This window comes from Vicugna pacos, chromosome 9, assembly GCF_048564905.1.
Source record: "Vicugna pacos chromosome 9, VicPac4, whole genome shotgun sequence".
Lineage (NCBI taxonomy): Eukaryota > Metazoa > Chordata > Mammalia > Artiodactyla > Camelidae > Vicugna > Vicugna pacos.
Window position 1 is genome coordinate 5,842,489 of NC_132995.1, and position 10,857 is coordinate 5,853,345.

The window sequence follows — 10,857 nt, forward strand, 5'->3', positions numbered from 1 at the left end:
TAAATTATATTAACTAATATATAATAATAACAGAAAATTGTAAAATATAGATAACAGATTATATAACCCAGTAAAAGAAGGTCACTGCTGACTAAATACAATTTATAATGTGACTCTAAAAAGAGAATATATAAATGTTTGCATAATACAGGTATAGATATATTGTATATGATACCAGCTGTTCTCAGACTTGAGCCTGCATCAGAATCTCCAAGGGAAACCCAGGGGTCTTGTGAAAATATGGACTGCGGAGCCTCCCCGCTGGGCTTTCTAACTCAGCAGGTCTAGGGTGAAGCCCAAGTTCCCATTTCTAACAAGTTCCCGAGAGATACTGATGCTGCCGGTGTGGGGACCACCCTCTGAGAACTGCTGCATTGTGCAGTCTAAACAGATGACTACGACAGACAATAGAAATGTAGCCTATAGGAGGTGACAGAATTATAACGTGCACAAGATAAATATACTGCTGCCTACTAGTAAATGGCGTGTGATAGAAAGATACAAAATGTTAAATGTTTAATACTTTGTGTGTATTAAAATAGATGATATATAATAAATATATAATGAGTGCATTATGGCCACAAAATGCAAATTATGGAATCTTGCCAGGACTGATCTACACTGTCATGGGGTGAATGGCAGCCCCTTCAAAAGACATCCTTGAGCAGTGTACAACCTGCCCAGCTGTACACAGCGACCCCCATTGCCTAAGGGGCTGCCAATCCCCCATGACAGGGTAGATCATATCAACAATGTAAGTGTGGAATGAATGAACATGCTTAAGAGTCACTGTTTCAAGAGAAATTTTTGCAGAAGCCTGGCACCAATTAGCTTCCAAATGATACTTGTTGAGAGAAGGGGTAAACACAAAGACAGATAAAAAGGGGCCTGGCTGGTAGGACCCAGACCCTGGCCCACTCAGCCCCCCATTTATGTTCCCTCCTGCCCCCAAAGAAGCCTCACAGCGCCTGAAATCCTTGACTTGTCATCTGATCCTGAGCCCCAGCCCAGTCCCCACTGAAAAGGCAGGCCCAGTAGCCCCAGCCCCATACTCACCCTGGAGCATGCTCCGGTAGGCCCCCTCTGTCACTGCGTACACATGGGGCGGCACTTCGTGGCGCTTCTTGCCCCGGTACATCTCCACAATGGCCTCCGTATAGATGGGAAGCTGCTTGTACGGGTTGATGACCACACAGAAAAGACCGGAGTACGTCTGCAGCAGGCAGAAGAGAGAGGGCCTCAGCTGCCTGCCTGCCTGCCCCCCAGGGGCAGCATGGGGGTGCCATGTACAGCTGGGTGGGTTGTGCACTCCTCAAGGACGTCCATCCATGGAGCTGCCATCCATGCTGTGACATTTTCAGGCTAACGGCTGAAAAGCATTGTTCCAAATTATACATGGGTGCTGTACGGATGAGGATTCACTCAGAGAGAATGTAGCCTTTGCAGTCCACCACCTGGACTCACACACACATGAGGGGACCGTGTGCAAGTTCATCTGCTGCATCATGGTAACAGTGAAAGACCGGAAATGCTCTGGTGCACGGTCGTACAATGGATCCCTATGACGTTTTTGGTGTATACAGCTGGAGAACTATCTCCAAAACATTACCAAGTGAAAGCGAACCAGGTAAAAAACTGTTTGCATAGAAAAGCGTGCAAGAAGAGTATTTTTATGAATTTGCTGGCATATGTGTAGAATATTTCTGGAAGGGTGTTCCCAGTATCTGCAGCAGCTGAATCACGACAGGGGTGTGTCTGTGGTTTCTACTGATAACAGGCTCACAGGACCTGCTGACAAGACCGTCTTGGTGGTTCACTCTTATTGGAGGACATGTTAAATGTCAGGTTTGAGATGCATGAAAAGAAAGATGTAATTTTGGGGAGGATCCAAGTTCACGGACACCCAGAATTTGTCCACTCACTCATTGGGTCTGAGTTCAGGACCCTGTAATGGTTTAAGAACTCTTCCAGCCCCCATAGAGCATTGGGAGGACAAGAGGCACTTCAGACAGACAGAGGCAGCTGGACAGCTAGAGAGCTAGCTGGTCATCTAGCTAAACCAGAGGGCTAACAAGCTAAATTCGCTGGACTAAGCTAGCTAATCCAGCCGGAGAGAGATCTGCTTAGTGGCTGAGCTAGTTAACTATTAAACCTGTTAGCTACTTAGCCAGATGGTCTGCTACTTAGCTAGTTAACCGGCTAGCCGGTTATTTAGTTGGTTAGTAGAACTGCTTGAAGCGTGTGCTTCTCAAGCAGAGCTAGGGTGTGGCCGCCACAGGCTGCCTGGCTCCCAGGTGCCAACCTTTTAACGGTGGGAGGGTGGGTGGCCAGCCTGGGGCAGAACCGGTTTGCTGGGTGTCTGCCCTCCCCACCAGCGGCTCCCGGGAGCTCCCAGCTCTCAGAGGGCGGGGCGGCCGGACCACATTCCCTGGGAGGGTATCTCACAGCTGCTGGCGCCCCCACTCCTGGCTGGCAGAGGAACCCACCCCCTACGCCAGCCCCCACCCCAGACCCTCCTGCCAGCCACACCTTGTCGCCAAGGCGACACCCCAGACGGAACCTGAGCTGGCTGCCAAGGCCAGGGGCAAAGGGCAGAGGCTGATGCCCCAAAGAGGGTTGGGGACACCTGAGTGGCCGGGGCACCTCTGTGGAAACCTAGCTGGAAGGGTCTGGAGCGGCTGTCCCAGCCCTCAGGGCTCTGAAAACAGGCCCACAGGGTCCAACTCCCGCCTCCCCCTCTCCTCAGCCCAGAGACTCTCTGCACAGTCTCGGTTTCCTCCCTGAGCAACCCTCCCCGCCTCATTACAGAGGCTGTGGGGATTAAGAAAGATAATGAATAAAACCCAGCCAGTCCAGGGCGGGGCCCCTAAAGGGCACTCCAATCATGGGGCCCAAGGCTGTCATGTTACCCATCCCACCTGGGAGCTAAGAGTTCACTTAGACTCGGAAGCTGCATCATCCTGGTTTCTGGCTGTGTGTGACTTTGCATGAGGGGTTTGCCCTCCCTGAGCCTCAGTTTCCAGCCCTGGACAAAGAGACTTTTAACCCACATCACCTAGAAAGATTCTGAGAGTGAAACACCACAGTGTATCTTCCAGTGCCTCATGGAGCAGAGGGCATCAAGAGTGCCCAACAGATAGATTCCCTTCCCGCCCCGAGCATCCCTGGAGAGGGACCAAGACCCTGAGCCACTCAAGGCCAAACAGCCTATTAATGGCCAAAACTGGGTTTCTGGAACCCCGGACGACCCCTCTTCCATTGGGAAACACTTTATCACCAGTTGGCCAGTCAACAATTATTTATTTGGCAAGGCCCGAGGATAAGCAGGGTGGAGCTTGAATTGAACCTCTAGCATCTTCTAGCTGGGTGGCTAGAGCAAGTACTTTGACTTTTCTGGATCCCATTTTCTCATCAAAGAGGGACAGGAAGAGTGCATCCACAGAGGACCACTGGGAGCCGTCCACGAGTTCATGTTGCATGTACAGAGCTCAGCACAGGGCCTGGATCCCTGCACGTGCTTCATACGTTAGCTGTTAACTGCTCCGGGGCCAGTGGCTTCCCCTGTCCAGGCTGTGGGCAAAGGAGTGATAATCCCTACCCCATCGCCTTAGGGGGAGAGGGAGTCAACAAGATTATGCTGGAAAGCAGTTTAGAACAGCACCTGACAGAGAAAGCAGGCCCTCACCTAGTGCTAATGATTATTAAGGCCCAATTCACTTCCTGTTTCCATTTGTCAGGTCCCAATTCTCTGGCTCCCAGGCCACAGCCTTAGCTCAGACCTCACCATTATTTCCCTGAACTTTCCCAGTATTCCTCCTAGTGCAGTGGGCAGGATGTGGAGGCTGGAGTCAGATGGCCTGGGTTTACATCCCATTTAAGCTGGTTCATAGCTGTGGGGCTTTGTCCAAGTCCTGGCCCCCTCTGAGGCTCAGTTTCCCACCACTATCTGCAGAATGGGGATGATAGGAGATACCTTACGAAGTTGTTGTGAGGGTTCAGGCTGTTTATTAAAAGGAAAAGAGTGGCCCACTGTTTTGGGTGCCCCTCTGATCCCTTGCCTTGGGTGAAATCCAGGGGAATGACTTGGGCAGGGGCCTCTTTCTCAGGGCTTGCAAAGACGAGTGAGGAATCATAAGGGTCCAGTGCAGCCTGGAGAAGGTTCCACCTCCATCCAGGGTCAAATCCCACTCCTGCCACCACAAGCTGAGGGGCCCTGAGCCAGCCACTGGCCCTCTCACAGCCTTGGTCTCCTCCTTCCCAAAGAGGAGTCAGAATTCATAAAAATATTCTAATCTCATGCTTGTGACCCTTAATGGGGTATATACTGGGGCCAGTCTATTTATTTTTATTTTTTGGTCAATCTCATCATTTATTGAAATATTCTTTATTACTCTCATTAGAGTTTTGTGGTTTTTTAAAAATATATAAAACCAACACTTTTCCTTATAGGGTTTTTGTGAGGATTTTAGGATTTTTCTTGTGGGATCAGTTTAAATGAGCAAGGCAGTGAGATCCCAGCCCTCTTAGCTGGGGTTTGGAGCCTGACTCTGGGACTAGCTGCCTGGGTTCAAATCCTTCTTGTCTGTGGGACTTAGGACCCAAGTCACTTAACATTCCTGAAACACCAGGCGATAAGAACAAGTCCTCAGCCCAGGGGGAGCTGATAACCCACACACAGCACTTAGAACAGTACTTGGCCCATAGTAAGCGCTCAGTAAATATTTGCTAGACACCCATGATCACTATTTTTCGTTATTATTGTCGGCATTCCTTGGCAATTTGTCTAATCCTGTTTGCGCTTAATAACGCTTTGGCTGCCCATCAGAACCACCCTAGAAGCCTATTAAAAATACCAGTGCCCATGTCACACCCCCAGAGAGCCTAATTTAAATGGGGTGGGGCTGAAGTGTTGGTATTTTCAAAAAATTCCCCGGGTGGTTCTAATGTGAAGTCAGAGTTGACAGCCATTGCCCTAGTCCATCTGCTTGCTGTTAAGATTAAGTAATGTGAGATACTGGATGCTTAACAGAGACACTAAGCTAGCAGAGTCAAACTCACAATCATCAATCTCATCTTAATCCTAAGAGAACCACAGCAAAGTGGGAGAGCCTGAAGCCAGACTACCCAGGTCTGCCATATTCAACTGGCTGACCTTGGTGAAGGAACATGACCTTTCTGTGCCTCTGTTTCTTTATCTGTAAAATGGGGACAGAATGATTGCTAAAATGTATCTAAACAATATTTCTTTAGTGGAGGGAGGGTAGAGCTCAGTGGTAGAGCACATGCTTAGCATGCATGAGGTCCTGGGTTCAATCCCCAGTACCTCCATTAAAATAAACAAACAAACAAACCTAATTCGCCTCCTCCCAATATACATATTTTTGAGTGCCTAGTACATGGTTAGTAAATGTTAGTTTTTATTGTCATTAAGTCTCTCTGGGCCTCAGTTTCCTTTTTGATATAAAAGACTCTGCTATGTGCACAATGACAGGAAACAAATTAATATACGGAAGGCATTTAGCCCAGAGCCAGGCCTGCGGGTTTCCATACCCGGTGGTTCTCAGTAATTATTATCACAGTCCTATATTCCTTTCTCTTTGAATACATTATATTTGAGAATTCACAATTTCTTTTAACTTTAAGAAGGTAATAAGGAGCATCTATGCTAGACTATTACAGGGCATCCCCAGTGGGGTCTGAGGCAGGCCCGGTAATCCAATCATTTATAATTTGGCAACAAAGTGTAGGAGCAAGTTAGACGACGTGGAATAACGATGACAAACAGTCTCGTGTTCATTCAAGCAGGGGCGCCGACACCCAGCCCCCGCCCCGGGAAGGAGGCCACTCACGTAGATGAGGCCGGAGTAGTATCGCTCCCGGAGGTTGTGCAGCACCGAGGCCTCGTTGAGGCAGGTCAGCTCGGCCATATCCTCGGCTTTGCTGAACTTGGGCGGGTTCATGCGCTGGATCTGGTCCCGCGGCAGCCGCAGCCGCCGCCCGCTCTCCGCCAGCTCCACCTCGGCCTCCTCCTCGCCCTCATCCCGCAGCGCCGCCGCCTCGAACCCGTGCAGCTCCGAAGGGACCCACACCAGGCGCCGCGCCGTCCACTCCACTTGCGGGGAGGTGACCGAACCCCCGGGCCCGCCACCCACGCCCGGTCCGCGGGGCGCAAACAGGAACGGCTGGGCCGCCTCCGGCACGGGGCCCGGCCTGGGGGGCGCCTTCCGCCCGGGCACCGACAGGGTCACCGCTGCCATGGTCTGCAGGGAGAGAGCACAGGGCGGGGGTCGCGGGGGGCTCCATTCCCACCCCAAATCCCACTGGCAGTCCTCACGGCCTTTCTTCACCAGACCTCATCTTACACTTCTGCAGAATGGGTCCACAGATCCTTTTTACTCATTCGATCCATTCTCATCTCTGTCCATTCATTCATTCATTCAATAATTATTTAATAAGCCAAGCTCTGAGCCAGGCACTGTTCAAGGCACTGGCTATATAGCAAAGAACAAGCCAGAAAAAGATCTCTGCCTTCCTAAGGCGTTTACATTCTAGCCCTGCTGTCGCAATTCCAGGAGCCACCGCCCTATGCGGCTACTGGAAACTTGAAATGGAGAATCCAAACTGAGATGAGTTCTGAGCATTAAGACACACACCAGATTTCAAAGACGTAATACAACAAAAAGCTCACCGGTGTTTTTTACATTTGGTGACATGCTCCACTGATAATATTTTGGATATATGGGTTAGATAAAATAAATCATAAACATTAATGTCACTTGTTCCTTTTTATTTTTTTTAACGTGGCTACTAGAAAATTTTAAATTACACATTGGGCTTCGATAAAATACACATAGTATTTCTGTGAGATAGCGTTGCTCTAACCCCAAGAGACAGATTAAAAGATGAATAAGTAAATTATATAGTAGGCTAAGTGATGATAAATGCCAAGGAGAAAAATAAAGCAGGCAGCAGGGGATGTTAGGGCTGAGGGGAGTTGAAGTTTTAATTGGGGTGGCCAGGAAAGGCATCTTTGATGTGGCATCTGAATAAAGACCTGAGGGAGATGAAGGGAGTAGACCATGGGAATGTCAGGAGGAAAAGCATTCCAGGCTGGAAGAATGGCTCGTGCAAAGGCCCTGGGGCAGTAGTGTGCCTGTATGTCTCTGTCATTGTAAAAGGCCAGTGTGGCTCAAACCAGGTGATCCAGGGGGAGAGGGTGGTAGGTGAGGTAAGGTTATGGCCAAAGGGGTCAGACTGGGTCATGATGAGGACCTTGATCTCTCAGATGTGAGCCCTGGGAGGGTGTCAAACTGATTTCTGTAACTCAGGTTTCCTGACCACCTCTAGTTTACCCCAGAACAGACTTAAATCTCAACCCTCGGTTAGCAGTGGCTTCCTTTCCTGTGACCTGGCTTCCTTCTTTTTATAATGGGGAGATTGGCCCCATTCATTCACTTCCGCATTCACTCCACATTCCCTGAGGCAGTCCAAGTATTAGGTTCTACCCCGAGTGAGTCCGGGGACCCAGAGATGAGTCAGATGGGGCCCTGCTTTTAGGAGCCACTGGTCTGGGGGCAATCAATCTCTAGTCTCTGACAGTTACAACCCCATGTGAGCTGGGGGTGATAATGGAGGCACTGGGGAGCCAGCATGTGCTAGACCCCTCCCAGCCCTTAAAGGGGCTGCAGACCATATGTTCAGGGGTGAACATATCACAGCAATTCCTGAGCAGTCTCAGCACGGGTCAGGGAAGATAACTCCCTGTGCCTCACTGTGCCTTGCTCCTGAAGACGTCTGCCTCTATTCTCTTCCATTGCCTCGAAGGGCCACATCATTGCCTGGCCACACCCGTCAGAAACCCCCAATGTTCTGTCTCCTGTGCCTCGGTGCCTCTGCCCTCCAGGCCTCCCACTTCCAACATATCCCTGGAGAAGTCCCTGCAAACGACCAGCTCCTCCTGAGGCATCCCTAGATCTGGTCCCATCAGGCCCACATCTTTCCCTAAGCGCCTCTCCAACCCAGAAACTCAGCTCCAGGCCACGCGTTCCACGCTCCCCACCTGCCCACCCAACCCCACCTTTCCATATGAGCCTCAGCACCAGCAGTGCCAGTCCCACCCCCCCACCCCCATGACGTTTGTCCCTGATGCTCTCAGGCCTCAACCCCAAAGCCCCTGCTCTCAAACACCATCAGATGCCGTGTCTCCACTTTTCAGGCCCCAAATTGCCCAGGTCACCCCAGGCCACTCATGCGGCCCTGATCCACTCAGAGCCAAGCCCCATCCCTGGGACTTTACCCCCATCCTCACCCTACCCCACCCTACTCCTTTCCAGCCCTCGGCCTTTGACCGGGAAAGGTTTGGAAGTTTTTGCAATCACCCAACTGTATGATTCCCCTCCAGAGAACCAGGAGTCCTAGCCCCCAGTCCCTCCTCCCTTGGACCCAGGAGTCCAGGCCCCCAGCCCTCCTCCAGACTCAGGAGTGTGGGCCCCCAGAGGCCTACTCTTCCAGGACCCAGGAATCTGAACCCTTGGCTCCCTTGGACCCCTGAGTCCAAGCCCCCTTACCTCACTGTGGCTGGGCTAGAGGTAAGGATGCCTGGGACGCCCAGACTCTGAGGACTGATAACAGTTCTGATGAAGCAGGCCTGCCCCAGAACAGCTGAGCCCCTCCAGCAGCTCCGCCCTCCTTAGCTGGCAGGAACACCTCTGCCAGAGCTCATTTCTGTCACCAGGGCAGGTGAAAGCACCTGCCCTGGGAGGGGCAGAGACTGCTGGGCTGGAAAGGAAAAGGAGCCAGGGATCCACCCCTGGGGCAGGGGTTGGGGCCCTTGGCATCCAGCCCTCTGACCTCAGCCTAGTGTTAGGATTCAGGAGTTCCCTCTGCCCCCAGCCCAGGAAATCTGCCCCCTCCTCCTTCCTCAGACCCAGTAAAGTCCCCAGCCCCCTCCTGCCTCAGACCCAGGAGTCCAGGTCCCCAGCCCCTCCTCCCTCAAGACCCAGGAATCCTGGCTTCCAGACCGAGTGCTGGCTCCGGTGCCTTCCTCCCTCAAGACCTAGGAGTCCAGCCTCCCAGAGGCGTCCTTAGTCAGACCTCGGATTCCTGGTCCCCAGCCCCTCTTCTCAGATCCAGGAATCCCAGTGCCCAACCCCCATCTCCCTGAGACCCAAGTGCCTGGGTCGCCATCCCCTCAATCCGCGGATCCTCCGAGCTACCTGAGGGGCACTGGCTGGTACGGGAAGCGGGAAGATGGGGAGGGGGCACGGGAATCCCCTGTCGGCTTCAGAGCTCTCTGGTGCGGCTACCTCCACGGTCCAGCGCGGGGCGGGGCCACATCGCGTCACCGGGAGGGAGCCCGGCTCTGATGTCACCCAGCACCTGCCCGGCTAGAGAAGGGGGTGGGTCCTGGAGCTGCAAGGCCCTAAACAGGGGGGTGGGGGAAGGCGGGGATGAGCCTGTTGCCAGGTGGGCGGCCGCGGCAGCGCCCGGGGCCCCTCCTTCTGGCGAGTAAAGGTCAAGGACCCGTCGCGGAGAGGGCTGAGGACTCCGAGGTTCGGATCCCGCTCAGACTTTCTGGGCTTTGGCTTTCCTCTCCGTGAATTACAGCCAATGAAAGAGTAAGACGATGTGGGAAAAAGTGCCCCCAGCCCATTGCTTAAACAAGTAATACCTCATGACATCATGTAATTTCTCTGAACCTCAGTTTAGTCAACCCAGGAAATGGGACAACACAACAATCCAAAGAGAGTACTGAGTACTGGGAGGACAAAAGAAGATGACAAAATGTGATTCCGGGCTCTGGACCTTCAGTCTCCTCCTGGGTGAGATGAGAACTAAATAGTGGTAAGCGCACCTACTACGTGCCAGGTGTTTTTCTGCTTTTAGAACAGCTCTCCAAACTCATAGAATGATCTCAACAACCAGTGAGATAGGGACAATCAGCATCACCGTTTCTCTCATGGGGAAATGGAGGCATGGAGAGGTGAACGAGGTCGTACAGTCAGCAAGCCCAGACTGTTGTCTGCGATTCTAAAGAGGGGACTTGGGAGCAACGTGTAGCGGGTCCTCAAAGATGTCAGTTTCCTCCTCCCACTTGGTAACTCTTTCAATCTGCTTCCCCATCTACACTACAGGGACCACAGCCTTCCCTAGGGGACTGTGGAATTAAAAAAGGTTAAGGAACCCAGCACACTGTTGGTCTCCGAAGTGTAGTTCTCAACCCTGTCCCCCTGCAGTCACTGCCACTGTCCAGCCTCGGTTTTTCCCTCTCTGAAAAATGGATACAATATAACCCACATCGAGTTAATACAATTAAAAGTAATTATTTAGTTATAAAAATAAAAGCACCCAAGTACTTCTTGGAGGCTCAAAAATGTCTTTCCTCCCCACTTTGCCTCTGCCAGTCATGATCCCTGTCACTGGTCCGCAATCTTTACACGTGAAAATAGAGACACCGTCATCTGGGGGGGCGGGGGACTGAAAGCGATGACTCAGGTGTTAAAGTGTCCAAGGTCTCAAAGAGAGCCTCAGTTTCCCCATCTGCGGAATAGGCCTGCGGCTGCCAGCAAACATCCTAACCCGGCCTGGCACACAGTAGAAATTCGAGTTGGGGGGAGTGTAGACGCCCCGCCCCGCTCCCCCTTCCCCGCCCCCCCGCCGCCCAGCTGTGCGCCCAAGGTGAGTGTCCGCGTCACCGCCCCTCCCCCGCCGTCCGCGCCGGTCTCCAGAGACCCGACCGCAGCCCCGAAGTTCCAGCCTACCCCGGCCCAGTCCCAGTCCGCCGCCTCTGACGGGCAGCGGCCCCCGGGCACTCACCAGCTTCCAGGGCCGTCTCGAGGCTTCGGCCTGAGGAGAACG

At 52.3% G+C, this 10,857-nt stretch overlaps 1 protein-coding gene across 3 annotated transcripts in view; it reads right to left on the reverse strand.

Annotated features, from left to right (window-relative positions):
* MYH14 (myosin heavy chain 14) overlaps positions 1–10,856 on the reverse strand; it is a 74,807-nt gene extending 63,951 nt beyond the window's left edge. The window contains exons 1-3 of one of the 3 annotated variants that reach the window (XM_072968552.1): positions 10,816–10,856; positions 5,850–6,260; positions 1,057–1,213 (exon numbers count right to left, since the gene is read on the reverse strand). In XM_072968552.1, the coding sequence (XP_072824653.1) occupies positions 1,057–1,213; positions 5,850–6,257 (565 nt within the window). In that variant the 5' untranslated portion in view covers positions 6,258–6,260; positions 10,816–10,856. Of the gene's footprint in view, positions 1–1,056; positions 1,214–5,849; positions 6,261–8,567; positions 8,712–9,215; positions 9,373–10,815 lie in introns of those variants that run through there. The other 2 variants (XM_015242796.2, XM_072968554.1) reach the window with 2 other exon arrangements.
* Position 10,857: the final 1 nt, after the last annotated feature.